Below are 15984 nucleotides of genomic sequence, written 5' to 3' on the forward strand. Positions count from 1 at the left end.
GCCTGGGAGGCAGCAGCCGCCCTCAGCTTCTTCCCCACTCTCTCCCCCAGACTCCCTCTTTCCAGTTTTCTCCTGAGGCTCTCAGCGAGAGGCCTGGACTCAGCTGCAGCTTCTTGGTCTGCCTTGTTTACAGTATACTTCTTTTTTTTTTTTTTTTTTTTTTTTTTTTTTTGAGGCGGAGTCTCGCTCTGTCGCCCAGACTGGAGTGCAGTGGCGCAACCTCGGCTCACTGCAAGCTCCGCCTCCCGGGTTCACGCCATTCTCCTGCCTCAGCCTCCCGAGTAGCTGGGACTACAGGTGCCCGCCACCTCGCCCGGCTAGTTTTTTGTATTTTTAGTAGAGACGGGGTTTCACCATGTTAGCCAGGATGGTCTCGATCTCCTGACCTCGTGATCCGCCCGTCTCGGCCTCCCAAAGTGCTGGGATTACAGGCTTGAGCCACCGCGCCCGGCCGTTTACACTACTTCTTTTAAAGAGTTTTTTAAATTGTGATAAAATACATGTAACTAGTCCAGTTGACTATGGTAACCATTAAGTGCACAGTTCAGCGGCATTAGTGCATTCACGTGGTTGTGCGATCATCACCACCATCCATCTCCAGAACTTCCCATTTTCCCAAAGTGAAGCTCTGGTACCCTCCGTCCTGGTGTGTTCAGAATTAGTAGCTGAATCTGGAGGCTCTATCAGGTTGAGACTCAGTTTTCCTTTTGGGGAAATCATTTTGGCCGTAGCAGTTTCTGTTTTGGCTGGAACCCTTTCTGGGAGGACTGTGTGTCCACCAAGAAGCAGAGAGTGGCCAAGACGTGACAGCCGCCATGGTCAGAGCCAGGGCCACAGCCGCAGGGGCTCCAGAGGGGCTGGCTGCCGGGTTGGGATGGGGTCTGCCTGCTGGCTGCTCCAGTCCTAGGGTCTGGCTTGACTACCTGTCTTTCCTGTGCCCAAGAGCACCTGCCAGGGATGAGGGGTTTCCAGAGCATCCGTGTTTGTGCAGGACGCATTCTCCCCGTCCCCTCGTCCCCCTGTCCTACAGGGACACCCGGGTGGGCACTCGAGCAGCTCCAAGGTGGAAGGGCAGCAGTCAGGCCTACTCCTCATTCCTAGTTCTGTACTGGCCCCTTACCTGGGCACCCCCTCTTCCAACAACTGTGACCTGTGTATCTGACCTTGCTGTCCCCACGGACGCTGGTCTTGCTTTCTGGACTCCCGGTCTCCGCTCAGTGACCTCTTGTCTGATCCACCCCACGAACTTCCTTCTCACGTTCTCCCTCGGTGTGCGCTTATCTGGAAAACAGTCGAGGGTGGGAGAGGAGGTGAGGTGCGCCCGGAGTCCCCTCTGCAGCAGAGGGCTTCCCTGGGGTCCTTGGCCAGTGTCCTGGGCTCCAGCTCTCCTGCCTTCCTGCTGGGGCTGAGACGGAGGGGCCCTGGAGGCAGAGGCACAGGTGAGGGTGCTCCAGGCAACAGGGGAGGACCAAGAAGCTGTGGTGGGGCCCATGGGGCTGGGGCACATCCACACCCAGGCTTCTGTGCCTTGGCCACAGGGAGGTGCACGTGACCCCACCCCACAGCGGGAGCCCCGAGGAGATGAGGTCAGCCCCCTGCCAGTGTTTCCTGCTGGAGGCAGGACCCTCCACTCGCCAAGAGTGGTCCCCGGGCAGTGAAGCCTCCTGGGGATGTGGTCATTGGGCGTCTCCTGAGTGGTCCCCGGGCAGTGAAGCCTCCTGGGGATGTGGTTATCGGGCGTCTCCTGAGTGGTCCCCGGGCAGTGAAGCCTCCTGGGGGCGCAGTTGTCTCCTGAGTGGCCGCAGATGCTGTTTTGTTTCCAGAAGCCTCTGCTCTGCACGAATTAGACATGTCCTTTGACTGAATCCGTGGGGCTGTCCCAAACTGGGCCTGACAGGTGCCCTCCTGCTGCTGGCTGAGCCTTTCTCCCCTTCCCTCCACAGTACATTGATGCCATCAGCAACAAGCAGGGCGAGCTAGAGAATTACGTGTCCGACGGCTACAAGACCGCACTGACGGAGGAGCGCAGACGCTTCTGCTTCCTGGTGGAGAAGCAGTGCGCTGTGGCCAAGAACTCCGCGGCGTACCACTCCAAGGTGAGGCGGCTCGGGGCTACGCTGTGCTGGCGCTAGGCCTCGCGGGCAGAAATGAGCTAGGCCCCTGCCCCAGCCCCGTGAACACCCCAGGGCAGTGTCCGGGCTTGAATTCGCGTTTATTTCGGGTTTTCTTGGGGATGAAGTTCTAGGAGAATTACCAGGTCGCGGGGTGCAGGCATTTTGAAGACTCACGTTAGAATTGCCACATGCAACCAGGGAGAGTCTGATGGGCTTCCAAGACCTTTTAGAACATTCATTTAAAAAAACATTCTTGGCTCTTCTGCCACAGCCTTGTCCTGGGGAGGCACAGGCTGACAGCAGGCAGGGGACGGTCATGCTCCGTGCTGGGTGCACGTGGTGGGTGGCCTCTGTGTCTTCACTTGCTCTTCCTGTGGCTCCTCAATCCACAGTCCTGGGGTACAGCCTCTGGGCTCATGGCTTTGCTCACCCAAGGTGCTGAGGACTCCCAGCCCCAAGCCTGGGTCCCCAGCCACCCAAGACGACCGTGACACCGGCCCCAGGTCCAGCAGCTGCCACAGCTCGGCTGTCCTACGTAAACCTGCCACCCCTCACCCAACCCGAACCTGGCCTATTTCTTTGCCTCCTGGAGAGCCAGGGGCCCTGCCTGGCTCTCAGGTGGCCCCCCAGCCCCTCCCATGCTGCTCCAGAGGGCCTCACACCTGGTCACAGGGTCCTCCCCTGGCTCCCAGGCTCTCTCTGACCTGTGCCTCCACCACCTCTGCCTGCACTCCTGAGCCCCTGGGATGCCAGGGATCCCAGGCCTTGGGTGGTGGCCACATGCTGCTCCCCCGTGACCTCTGAGAGACCCCTTTACCCCGTCATCTGTTGAGGGTCCCTCCTTGGGCCAGTAGACTCTCTTCGCCACCCCCTGCACAGTCCTACGGCCATGTGTTTCCTGCTAGGCATCCCCAGCCTGGTCGTTCCTTGTCGGCGAATCCCGCCCTGGGATCCACCATGTCCCAGGACCAAACCCAGCCCTGCTGAACCAGGAGCAAGCTCCTCAGGGAGGGGCTGCAGCAGCCCCCTCCACGGATGTCCTGAGCCCCATGCGAGCAAGGGGAACCCCTCCTAGGAGGCTGACTTAGCCCCCAGAGCAAGCAAGGCCCAGAGGCCAGGCTCCCCACCGGGAACAGGCAGGGCCAGCAGGCCCCTGTTCACCCACAGTCTGCGAGTAGGAGTTAGGGTGGGATTAGATCTGTCCCCTGGAACATTCTGGAACATCTCAAGAGTTCAGCAGATGGAGTTCAGGAGCCAAGTCCACCAAGGGGGGGCCTGGTCATGTCCTTCTAAAATAAGGGGTTCCGGGGATCCACGGGCTATACCTTGACAGTTGATCCCCCCACCCACCACACACTCATGTATGTGCATGTGCGTACACACACACACGCGTGATGTGGAACCAGTGCTCCAGTGCCCACAGCCTGGGGACAGCCAGGAGACAAGTGCTCCTCCCTCCCTGGAGAGACCCCTCCTTCCGGCCTGCACCTGCTGGGCACTGTGGGTAGGTGCAGGTAAGGACAGCAGTAGCACCTGTGACCTCGCTGCTGGGGGACTCACTGGTGACAGGCTGTGCTGCCCCAACTGCCAGGCAGGGAGCGCTGTGGAGCGCAGGCCTCCCACCTGCTAGACCCAGGACTGTGGCGAGCGTCTGCGCCCTCTGGCGGGGGCCAGGCCCTGTGACAGGGCCAGGGAGCCAGAGCTGTCAGTGGCCGGGGTGCTGCCTGCAGGGAAGGAGGGCTGGGAAGCCAGGCTGCTTGCCACAGGTGCCCTTGTCTCCCAGGAGGGGTTGCGGGATGTGCCTGTGCAGTGGGAACAACTGGGCTCCTGGGCTCGTGGGCCCCCGGGCATGTGTGGAAGAGGCTTGTGTCCCACAGACCCACGTGGACAAGCCTCTGGGATGGGGGCCAGGGTGTGAGGGTAGCCTCCTCCCAGGGCAGTTCCTAGGAGCTCCCTGGTGCTTGGGTTTGGGTCTGCCTCGGGGCTCTCAGGGTGGAGGGGGTGACGCTGGCTTGTGGCCGCTGTGTCAGGGCCATGCTGCTGTGAGGTCGATGGTCGGTGTCCCCTGGCCGTCTGCCCTGATGCTGGTCCCTGTTGGCCTCTCCATGCCCCCCACAAAACTCACTCCTCTACCACCGATCTGAGCCAGGGTTCAGCGGACGTTCTGAATGACCACAAAGTTCATGCTTTTGGCTCTGTGGACCAAGCAGTCTCAGCCCTGTTACTGCAGTGAGGGCAGCCATGAATGAATTCACAAATAGTTGCACAGCTGTGTTCCAGTAAAACTTTGTTTACAAAACAGGAGGCCAGCCCTCGGGCTGTGGTTTGCTGACCCCTGGTCTAAGCCATTAAGCGGAGGGGTGAGGGTGGTGTGGGCAGGACTTGCTCAGAAGGGCTGTCGTCCAGCACCCTCCGTGGGTCCCCCACGTGGGTGCCCAGCCATGTGTGTAAGGGAACAGGGATGAGTGGGGGGATCAGTGAAAGCCAGAGAGACCCCAGAGGCACCAGAGACATAGCAGTTCTGGCCCAGGGCTTTAGGGTCTGGGGGTCCCAGGAATCGAGGCCCTGCAGCCTGCTTAGGCCGAATGGCCAGGAGGGGCAGGGGCTACTTGATTAACTCCCAGGCCAGGCTGGCCCCCAGTCCCACAACCTTTCCCCACGCCTGTGGCTTCCTGCTCCTTTGTCGGCACTGTGCTCAGCTGGTGTGTGTCCAGCAGGCTGCAGAGTAGTATATCCAAGGGAGAGCGAGCTCTTGGGCCCACGGGCAGTGGATGGAGCAGTGAACCTCAGTGTGTCTGACAGGGCCGCCTTCCTGCCCTCAGCAGCCAGGCTGACCCCCGCTGGGCAGCACCGCCCCCTCCCTCTGGCCACCTGGGGTGCCTTCCTAGCACTTCAGGGTTTGACCCTGTGCGCCCCTGTCCGTTTCTCCTTTCTCCAGGCCCTAATGGGCCCCATGGGGGTTGGGCCTGGGTTTGCTCTCATTCCTGGAGATCCCCTGACTGCGTGACTTGTGGTCGCATCCCAGACCCTTTTCCAGCAGCCGCTTCTGTGGGTTGGGGTCGGAGGCTAATGGGTGGCCTGTCTTGCTGAGAGGCACCACCTGGTGAAGAGCAGCCTCCAGCCCCAGAGGGTGCTCAGGGAGGGCTCTCAGGGCTGTGCCCGGCTGCAGGAGCCTGAGCCAGCCCTTACTCCTCCCTTCCTGCTTCCTCCACTTCAGGGCAAGGAGCTGCTGGCGCAGAAGCTGCCGCTGTGGCAACAGGCCTGCGCTGACCCCAGCAAGATCCCAGAGCGCGCCGTGCAACTGATGCAGCAGGCGGCCAGCAACGGCGCCACCCTCCCCAGCGCCCTGTCGGCCTCCAAGTCCAACCTGGTCATTTCGGACCCCATTCCGGGGGCCAAGCCCCTGCCGGTGCCCCCTGAGCTGGCACCATTCGTGGGGGTGAGTCTGGCCTCTGGAAAGCTTCACGGCTGTGGGTGGGAGGGCAGCTTGTTGTCGGGGTTGGGGGCGGCCAGGGTGCAGAGCCCAAGGCCCCCTGCTGAGGGGCTGGGGGTGGAGGGTTCTCTTTCCCCCAGTCTCGCCCGCGGTGGGCTCCAGCAACAGCCTGCTCTACCCCCTTCCCTACAGCGGATGTCTGCCCAGGACAGCACACCCATCATGAACGGCGTCGCCGGCCCGGATGGCGAGGACTACAGCCCGTGGGCTGACCGCAAGGCTGCCCAGCCCAAATCCCTGTCTCCTCCGCAGTCTCAGAGCAAGCTCAGCGACTCCTACTCCAACACACTCCCCGTGCGCAAGAGCGTGACCCCAAAAAACAGCTATGCCACCAGTAAGGGCTCCGCTGGGGTGTTGGGCTGGGGTCCCTGGGTGTGCCTCCCCAGACGTGTCACACCCCTGAGGAGGGGACTGGGAGACCGTGAGGCTCACAAGTGTGTGACCGTGTGTGCCTACATACGGGGGTGGTACACACACATGTGCCTGCCCAGCACCCAGCTTCCTCCTGTCAAGCCTCTGGTGCTCAGTCAGGGCGTGAGTAGGGTACTGGGTTGGATTCGGCTCGTGCAGGCAGCAGCCACTCAGGAGCAGGCAGCTGCTGCTTGGGAGAGCTTAGCCAGCCCGGGAAAGGCTCACTCGCCCACCTGGGGCACAGCACCTTAACCAGGCTCCCTGGGCTTTGCTGCCCCGCGAGCCGGGGGCCGTCCCCTTACCTGTCCTTTGTCCCAACAGCTGAGAACAAGACTCTGCCTCGCTCGAGCTCCATGGCGGCCGGCCTGGAGCGCAACGGCCGCATGCGGGTGAAGGCCATCTTCTCCCACGCTGCCGGGGATAACAGCACCCTCCTGAGCTTCAAGGAGGGTGACCTCATTACCCTGCTGGTGCCTGAGGCCCGCGATGGCTGGCACTACGGAGAGAGTGAGAAGACCAAGATGTGAGTGTCTCTCGGGAGCGGGTTCCAGGCAGCTGCTGCCTGCAGCAAGTGTGTGGGGCAGTGACACTCAGATGCACTGGGACCTTGTGTTTAGATTCACTGCAGGTCACAGGTCCTCACCATAGAAAACCTGGGCAGTGAGAGCAAGCGTGACCTGGGATCTTCACCACCAACAGGCATCTTCTCCCCTGGCAGGGGTCTTTACCCCAACCACTTCCCTGTAGCGGTCTTCCCCTACGGCAGGGGTCTCCCCCCACGGTAGGGGTCTCCCCCCACGGCAGGGATCTCTTCACCGCGGCAGGGGTCTCCCCCCACGGCAGGGGTCTCCCCCCACGGCAGGGGTCTCCCCCCATGGCAGGGATCTCTTCCCCGCGGCAGGGGTCTCCCCCCGCGGCAGGGGTCTCTCACCGCAGAGTCTAGTGACGACCTTGCTCCATCGCCTCGATGTGCCACTCAGTGTGGTGCAGGGAATGGTGTCCCACACGTGTACGCACTCAGCACGTCTGGCCGAAGTCTTGTGGTGGGTGTCAGTTTCCCACAGTTCGCAGGTGCAGAGCAGGGCTTGGCCATCCTGAGACCGCAGGGTTTCTGCAGCTTTCAGCTCTTCCACATGCCAGATGTGGAAGTTTGGAGTTCTAGAAGTCACCTATGGAGTCAGATGGGCCATACCTCCCCAATTTACTGAAGGCTGTTGCAGAGAGGCTGGGCCAGGGTGCCACCCTCGCTGGACCTGGGGGCTGCCTTCCCAGGGCTGTGTTTGTTCGGGTGTGTCTCTTGGCAAGATGGGAAAAGGCCCTGACATTTGTGCTTTCCTAAGCCTGGCTTTGCAGCCACCACCCTGGGGAGGGGGCCGAGGGCAGGGGGTCTCCCAGGAGGCTGCCCCATCTTTTTTCCAGTGGCCACTCCAGTCTTGGTGCCATCCGTAGCTTAGTGTGGCACTGGGGCTGCGAGGCAGGAGCAACTGCTCTGCCTGGGCTCTGGGGCCTTGCAGTTGGGTGTGGTGGGGCCAGCAGCTCCCACCAGGTTGGGGACAGCCTGGGCCACCTTGCCCTCGAGGCTGAGCACACAGTGGCAACAGGCTCTGTTCCTCCAGAGACAGCAGCGCAGCCATGCTGGGGAGCTAGAGGGTCTTGTGCTTGGATGGTGGTCGATGGGGGATGGGGAGCCACTGCCCCCACCCGGGGGCCTCCGGGCTGAGCGAGGCTCTTAGCTGGGGCCTCTCTTCCAGGCGGGGCTGGTTTCCCTTCTCCTACACCCGGGTCCTGGATAGTGACGGCAGTGACAGGCTGCATATGAGGTGAGCGCTGGGCCCAATGGGAGTGCTAGATCCCCAGCTCTGGAGAGGGGCTGCGATGGCACCAGGTCCCTGGGCTTGGAAAGCTGGGATGGGCTTCTGGCTCCTTGTCTGCTACCGCAGGGCCATCCCCAGTGGCCCTGAGAGCTGGACGCTTGAGGCCCTCAGGGTGGAAACATGGTGGTACCCTGTGCAGTGGGGCCCGAGAGCCCTGGGGACACCGGTGCAGGCAACAGGTCCTGTGGGGGTAGCACCTGGGGGCCAGGTGTGCAGGGACCTGGCTGTCCCAGGTCCTCCAGGTTCTCGCAGCCTTCAGAGAATCACAGCAGCTGAAAGCTGGTGGGGTGCATGGCTGCTGGGAGGGTCAGGGATTGCTGTGGCAGCCCAGCCCCTCTGGAGTCCTCCTGACTCACCTTCATGGCCAGGAGGAGGGAGGGAGGCCAGACTGACCTGGCCCATGGTCACCAGGGCTGTGGCCTTGTCCTGAGAGCAGCCTCCCTCATGTGGCGTGGGGTAGGTGAGGGTGGGCCATCCAGGGAGCCCACAGGGTTGTGGGGTGTTGGGGGTGTCTGGCCAGCTGGGCCATCTCTGAGTCCCTGTCCCTGCAGCCTGCAGCAAGGGAAGAGCAGCAGCACCGGCAACCTCCTGGACAAGGATGACCTGGCCATCCCGCCCCCTGACTACGGCGCCGCCTCCCGGGCTTTCCCCGCCCAGACGACCAGCGGCTTCAAGCAGAGGCCCTACAGTGTGGCTGTGCCCGCCTTCTCCCAGGTCAGCGGGCGGGGCCTGGGCTAGGAGGGGCCCGCAGGTAGAACAGTGGGCTCAGCCTGCCGTCCCATGTTGGAGCCTCCGCTGAGGGGCCAGGTGCTTTGGGGGTCTGGGTCTCTTTGGACAGGCCTGGGGATGAAGGCTCCATGATTTGGGAATGTGTACACACCCCTGCTTGGGCCACAGGCTGCTCACCTCACCACAGCAGGCTCCCTGTGTCGGCACGCTGGGGTGGGGTCGGCCCGTCCATGGTGCTCTCAGCCAGCCATGGGCAGCTGACTCCTGTGCCCAAGGGGGCAGCATCTGGGCTGGGAAGTGGCTGGCCTAGAGGTGGGCCTGGACCCAGCCCTGGCCTTTTGGGAGAGCCAGGGGGTTAGGATCCCTTCCATGAGAACCATGGGGCTCCCTCAGTCATATCCATATGATGGGAGTGCTTGCTGCTCAGCCCTGGCACGTGGCTGGACCCTTCCAGTCAGTGTGACCCTGGATGTGGGCTATCTGGTGCCAGGAGGCCAGAGCTGGAGGATCAGGGCCTGGGTCCTAGGCCCTGGTGTGTGTCCTCGGAAGCCCAGGATCATGGCGGTCCTGGTGTCTAGGCTGGGACAGGATGTGAGCGTGCATGGTAGCTTGCCAGATTCCAACCCGCTCCGTCCAGGGAGGCTCCAGGGGTTGGAGGGTTGGAGACCCCTGTCGGCCTGGGGCTCCTCAGCTGGGGGTCGTCTGTGGGATGTTGGCCGGGCCAGCAGCTGTTCCCAGGGCCAGTCTCCAGGGTTGGGCCTCAGGCAGTGGGTAGAGAGAAGAGAACCCACCTTTTTCTGAGATAACGGGCCGCCTGGGTGACTGGTCAGCTATCGACTCACAAGTGAGGGGCCCCCAGGTTGACAGCCTGAGCTGAGGCCGCAGGATGCGACCTGGAGAGGTTCGGGCTCTGGGCCATGGGTGTTCCACAGGTCAGCCTCTGGGGTGGACTCAGTGCTGGGAGAGCCAAGGGAGGGGTCTGCACCTGCCCTAGGCCCCAGGCCAGGCCATGCTGGCAGATGAAGGGCGCAGCCAGCCCCAGCACCATACCTGGGCTCTCGTCCCAGGCAGTGTCACCCTCCCAGGCAGTGTCACCCTCCCAGGCAGTGTCACCCTCCCAAGGGCCGGGATGGTACATGTGACAAGTTTCCAGGAAACCGTAGCTGGGGTCTGGGCCCAGGTCCCATGGGTGGGCGGTGGGGTCCCAGGGGCCCGCCCAGGCATGGGTGAGGTGCTGCAGGTGCCCTGCGGGGGCCTCGGCTCCCTGGGGGCGGGTGGAGGGTCCCAGGAGGCTGGTCTTGCTTGTGTTTGGGAGTGTGCAACAAGCACACAAGTTCAGGTGGCCGCTGGCTGGAGGAGGCATCCCCAAAATGGCAGGATCACCATATGTGGGTGACCACAGGCCCCGTCACCTGGCCTGACGTGCTTCCGCCTCTCCCCCCAGGGCCTGGATGACTATGGAGCGCGGTCCATGAGCAGGTAAGGGGCCTTCAGACCTGTCTTTGGGACCATGGGTGTGTGTGAAGAGGCGGGGTAGGGCAGGTCCCTCTCCTAGGACCTGGGGCCACCTCTTCTTCCTTTAAGGCCCATCCTGGCCCTTCACCCCTGCCAGAGCCGGGGACGTCCCCCAGGGCCTCCTGCTCTCTCCGAGTGACACGGAAACCCCCCTGGGCCCTGCCCCTCTTTTTCCGCATCTGGCTGTCCCCCTCCATCCCTGTCAGGCAAAGGCAAAGTTGGGGAGGGTGGCTGAGGCTGCAGCCTCCTCTGCCCCCAGCCTGCGCTCCGCCCCTGTCCTGTGCCTTCCTAGAGGGCTAGGAGGCCAACGGGGGCTGCTGAAAGGGGCATTGCTTGGTGCGGGCAGACTCGCTGCCTGTGGCTGGGCAGCGTTGTGCAGCCAGGCAGCCGTCCTGTGCTTTGTTTCGCAGTGGCAGCGGCACGCTGGTGTCCACAGTGTGAGGACGCTGACCCCGGGCAGCCGCTGCTCTGAAGAGCTTCCGCGCCTTCCCCCTGGTCTCCGTCCGTTTTCCTCCTCAGCTCTCGCTGGTTTGTTCCTGGGTTGTTTTTCTTTTCCACCTGCCCCTGCCTTTTGGTTGGTGACCCCAGACTCTGTGATCCCCCAGGGTCCATGGTGCTGCTCCATCCGCCCCCCCCACCCGGTGTGTACGCGCCCCGCCCTGTGTGTCCCAGCCTTTCGAGCAGAAACTGCCAGGCAGGACCTGCTGGGCCGTGCGGGGCACCCTCGGCCCCACCCTGCAGTGTCTGTGGCACTCACTGCTTTTCTAAGGCTCGCCGTGAGCCAGGTCTAAAGTTTGGAGAAAAAGAAAAATCTTAAAAAAAAAAAAAAAAAAAAGAAAAAGAAAAATAGGAAAAAGGACTTTTATTTTTCCTGAAAAACAAAAACCGATCTGCATGGACTCCGGTGTGCGCTGTTATCTCGCATCCGACTTTTCCCGGCGCGAAGGCCTCTGTCCGGACAGGGAAGGTGCTGGGGTCCCTGGTCACCCCGGGCCCTGTGGAGGGCTGCACAGAGAAAGGGGGCTCGTGCCAACCTCGAGGGGCCTCCTGAGGAAGCCGGCCGCTCCTGTGAGGGAGGCCGGGCCTGGGCACCTGAGGGCTTCTCCCTCCGGACGCTGCGGGCCAAGTGTACATAGAGCAGCGTGGCAGAGTGGCCGCCCGTCGGGCAGCGGCGGGAGCAAGGTCGAGGGCAGGCGCTGCCCAGCTGGCCGCACACGGACACTCCAAAGACCTCCAGCGACCACCCCACCCCCACATTCCTTTGACCAGCCTTGTGAGGGCATCAAGGCTGCCCCGGGCTACCTGGCTGCTCGGAGCAGGGTGTGTGGGCCGGGCCTGGCCGGGGGAGGGCAGCTCTGGGCACGTCGCACCCACACGCCCCACCTGGGGGAGACAGGCGGTTCCTGCCTGGTTCTTCCTAAACGCTCTCGTCTTTTTGTGTGTCTTGGTGACTTTAGAAACAAACACAGTGGACTCAGTGGCTACTGGTATTGTCTCTTCACACACTGAACTCTGGGGAATTGAGTGCAGGGCACAGCCCGGCTCAGCCTGCCTGCCGGTGGGAGCCCCTGGGAAGCCGCGACGCTCCTTTATCTGATGTGGTTTAGCAAAAGCCTCCCACACACCTCCCCGTGGCCTGAGGTGTGGCCTGGTTTGTGTGGGAAGCAGCTCCAGACGCGGACCGCCTGAGGTTAAGGGGAACTCGAGGGCGGACCGGGCCCTATGTAGAGCCCCCTCCGCGCCGGCGTTCCCGCTCCGCTAACGATTTCAAATCCAGGGGATTCCATGCTCAATGGATGAATGTAGACACAAAACAGCAACACTTGTATGAAGATGTAAAGTGCTGAACATATTTTTTTCCTGTTTCCTTTCCTTTTTTAAACAATCTGAATTGTGCCCTGTACTGCAGTTACTTGTTTGAATAAAAGTTTTATTTATTGCACGAGTTGGATATGGACCTCCTTCCGGTTCCCGGCGTGCGTCTGGGCCGTGGGGGCCCCGCCTCGTGCCTGCCTCTGCCAGGTATTTTCTTGGCATTCAGTCGCCTGCTAGATAACCTGGGCTTGCACATAGTGCTGGCCCGGTGACAGTCACTCACTGTGCCCGGGCTCTGCGGGGAGCCCGCCGCCCCAGGGGAGAGCGCGGGGCCACCTGCAGCTGAGGCAGGCACCTGGCTGTCTCCAGGCCGGCAAGTGAGGCCGGGTCCGCAGGCGCCGTCCAGGGAGAGCCAGAGCCCCAGCTCTGTGCCGACTCCCAAGTGCTCCAGGGTTCTAGGTCTCCTGGCAGCTCGCCCGTGGTTCCCCCTCCTCTGCAACCCCGAGTCCTCAGACCCCGTGCCGCCTCCAACTGAGCCTTGTGTTTCCTTGCAGCGCCGATGTGGAAGTGGCCAGATTCTGAGCCGCCTGACTAGAGTTAGTAAGTTGCCTGGCATTCTTGTGCGGTCACTGGCCAGTGGGTCTACACGGGCCCTCTGGCCTTCAGCCACGCAGCCTGGGTGGGGAGGGCCTGGCTGCATGGCAGGGCCAGGGGTCCACTGAGCCTGCCTCTTGCTCTGGGTGCTGGGCCTTCTCTACTGGGTCCCCTCCTTGGGTTCACGGTCTCCTCCTCCCCTCCTGGAAGCTTGTGGACTCTGGCTGGCTGTGCCCGGGGCTCCCCTCACTGCTGGGTATGGCTCTGGCCCTGACCTTCTATGTGGTCCTCTCCTGCCCTGCTGGGCACTTCAGTTATAGTCAAGGGGTGACCCCGGCAAGCAGCTGCAGCCCGGGCCTTTCCCGCCTGGCGCCAGCTTGGGCTCCTTCGGGTGTGTGTGCCTTTGGGGCTGGTAAGGATGACAGCCTCGTGGGGACTGGCGGCTGGGGTCCTGGGGAGAGCCCCGGGGAGTTCCATAGGCACTGGAGCCAGGTGTTGGGCCCACTGGGGATGGGATTGTGCTGTTAGTCTGAGCTTGCCTCTTCTGTCCCCCAAGCCCCACAGCATGGACCCAACTGGCTCCATCCCAAGTGTGCACCTGCAGACCTGGACTGCTGGGTCCAGGTTTGAGCTGACGCTCACTCCGGGGGCCACAGGGCCACTATGGCTCCAACTCCAGTGGGACTCTGGAGTCCGGGTCTGAGCCCATTTCCTCGCGGGTTGAGTGGGCCACTTCCCTGGTGCCCAGTATATATTTGGGATGTGCCAGGCTGCCCAGGAGCAGGCCCTCTGCCCTCATAGGGGGCCCTTACCCACACCTTCCAATCCACTGCACCTGTATCTGGGCGGGTCCTGCTTCCTACCACCCTCCCATCCCTAAGTTGCTAGGAGGGCGGCTCTGCAAAGCCAGTGCCTGCATCCTTCACAAAGGACGTTGGTTCCTGTGTCTCCCTGGTGGTCACAGCAGGTATCCTGGCCCATGGGCAGCTAGGTCACAGGCAGATCACAGATCTGTCATCTTTGCTGCCTTTCTGTTGTTGATATTCGGCATGAATTCTGGAAGGTTCTGTAGAAAAATGCTCCTGAACTTTGGGGACTGGATAGTATAGATGCTCTGGGTTGGCCCTGGCCGCCACCTCGCCTTCCACCTCCATCTTTCTCCCTTCTGAGACGCTGTTTCTGGGAGACCTCCATACCCCCCACTCCCCCAGGTCCCCCTGAGCGAGGGGGCTGCCCTCATCTGGTGAGGCTTGGAAGGGGTGAAGGCTCAGAGATGAGGCTGGCACAGCCTCTGTCAGGGACCACGTCCCTTGGTGGAGGGCAGAGACCCTGAGTGGCAGTGCCAGTGGGGCGGTGGCGCTCAGCCCCAGCACCACTACACAGCGCCAGGGGCCAGTTTCCTGGCCACACAGTCTGCCTGGTCTGACAGCTTAGCTGAGATTGGGGGTGTCGAAAGCCGCTTGCAGTTGGTCAAGGGACTTCCCAACCCCATCGCCACCGTGCCATGCCCCAGCTTTGGGCCCTGAGAAGGGGGCCTTGGAATGAGAGTGGAGGGGTGAGCACCCCTGGCCGCGGTCCATACTTGTCAGCGGAGGCCCAAGCGCCCACGCTGGACCGGGTTCCAGAGGGGCCCACCTTCCGAAGACGTGGAGAAACAGACGTGGAGAAACAGCTGCCGCAAGAAGACAGAGAACAGGTGGTGCCGCCCGGCTCAGGGTCTGGAGTCGCCTAACTGGTCAAAACGCGCTTTGTGACAGCTGTTTCTTCTCGGAATCCTTCTGCCTCACGTTCAAGGCGTTGGTTCAGGAAATTATCCTGGATGACTTCCCGCATTCCGAGGCGCTCCTGAGTTCCGTGGGGCTGGAGTGGGAAGCTGCCCTGCCGCGGGGAGTTGGACTCTTCCAGGCCGTGTGGGTTTGCAGGGGTGGTGGGCACGGGATCCCCAGGACACACCGAGAGCCCCCCATGGGCAGGGGAGGGGTGCCCAGTCTCTCAAACTCCAAGCTGCAAGAGACCCCCTGGCCAGCTCCTTCCTGGCAGAGGTGCCCACGCCCAGCCCTCCTGGCCACAGCTGGCTCTGCAGCACTGGCATCCATGCCTTGAAGCGGCCAGTTGGCTGGGAACCGTGGCCCACACCTGTAATCCCAGCACTTTGGGAGGCTTAGGCGAGAGGATCTCTTGAGCCCAGGAGTTCGAGATAAGCCTGGGCAACATAGGGGAGACCCCGATCTTGACAAAAGCAAAAAATTAGCCAGGCATGGTGGCGCGCGTCTGTAGTCCCAGCTTCTCAGGAGGCTGAGGTGAGAGGATTGCTTGAGCCCGTAGGTGGAGGTTGCAGTGAGCTACAGCCACACCCCTGCATTCCAGCCCAGAAGACAGAGCAAGACCCTGTCTCAAAATAATAATACAATTTAAAAATTACAAAAGCCACTGGTCACCCCTGCGGCCTTGCTTAGCAGCCTCTGAGGGGCGGCTTTCAGTGAGGAGACAGAGCCCAGGCCTCTGAACTCCCCAAACCAGCAGTGCCCCAAACATGACGCAGGCCCTCCTTGGGGCCCTCTGCTCTTGGACCTGTCTGGTGACTTTCCTTTGCCGGCTGGAGAGGTGCTGGTGGTGTCACTGGGTAGTTCGTGGCAATTGCTGCCCAGGGCCACGTCCTGCAGGAGGTGGGGCCTGGCGCGTGTCCTCTGGCAGGGAGCAATGTCTGTGGCTTCCATGCGGTGACCTTGGGCTCCAAACTTCGTCACGTTCTGTTGGCTCAGGCCCCCACTCAGCACAGTGAGCTCCCTGCAGGCCTCCTGGGCGCGCCTTTCCCAGACGGCTGAGGGGTAGGGGCCAGAGTGGGGGAAATGGGGCCGCCCAGCCTCTCCGCGTGGACCTGCTCTCGCAGCCAGCCTTGGGCTCTGGCCTGTGCTCTCCCCGTCCCCGCCAACCCACTGCCCCCGTCAGGCTGAGACTGGTACAGCATTTGCGGCCCCAGCCCCAGGGTCCTCAGAGCCACCCAGTGTGGATGGTTCAGTGGGCTCCACCTGGCCCCACCATTCTGGGAGACGAGAAGAGAAAACTGCAGGTCAGAGAACAGGTCTGCGCCGGTGGGAGAGCTTCCTACCCCTGCAGCTCCCCGTGGGGTCTGGGCTAGCACCGTGCCTTTGCCTTTGATTCGGAGCAGGAGTGACAACCACGCAGCTGTGCTGCCCTCGGCTGTGGTCTGGGCCAGGTCTAGGCCCCTTCTCTGGGAATGCACATTTCTTTTTTTTTTTTTTTTGAGGCAGGGTCTTACTCTGTTACCCAGGCTGGAGTGCAGTGGTGGGAACACAGCTCACTACTGCCTCGACCTCCTGGGTTCAAGCGAGCCTCCCACTTCAGCCCCCAATGTTGCTGGGACCGCAGGCGTGCACCACTCCCACGCCTGGCTTTTTTTTTTTCCTTTTTTTTTTTT

The 15984-nt window shown here is 62.1% G+C and overlaps 1 protein-coding gene across 5 annotated transcripts in view; it reads left to right on the plus strand.

The window, feature by feature from the left end:
* BAIAP2 (BAR/IMD domain containing adaptor protein 2) overlaps positions 1 to 15984 on the plus strand; it is a 79110-nt gene that overhangs the window by 59921 nt on the left and 3205 nt on the right. For 2 of the 5 annotated variants that reach the window (XM_033182553.1, XM_033182549.1), the window contains exons 7-13: positions 1944 to 2096; positions 5332 to 5553; positions 5740 to 5941; positions 6340 to 6541; positions 7770 to 7838; positions 8444 to 8606; positions 10066 to 10100. In XM_033182553.1, coding sequence (XP_033038444.1) covers positions 1944 to 2096; positions 5332 to 5553; positions 5740 to 5941; positions 6340 to 6541; positions 7770 to 7838; positions 8444 to 8606; positions 10066 to 10100 — 1046 coding nt within the window. Of the gene's footprint in view, positions 1 to 1943; positions 2097 to 5331; positions 5554 to 5739; positions 5942 to 6339; positions 6542 to 7769; positions 7839 to 8443; positions 8607 to 10065; positions 10101 to 10546; positions 12082 to 12505; positions 12552 to 15984 lie in introns of those variants that run through there. The other 3 variants (XM_033182551.1, XM_033182552.1, XM_033182550.1) reach the window with 3 other exon arrangements.

Source organism: Trachypithecus francoisi, unplaced genomic scaffold, assembly GCF_009764315.1.
Source record: "Trachypithecus francoisi isolate TF-2019V2 unplaced genomic scaffold, Tfra_2.0 Lachesis_group20, whole genome shotgun sequence".
NCBI classification, from domain to species: domain Eukaryota; kingdom Metazoa; phylum Chordata; class Mammalia; order Primates; family Cercopithecidae; genus Trachypithecus; species Trachypithecus francoisi.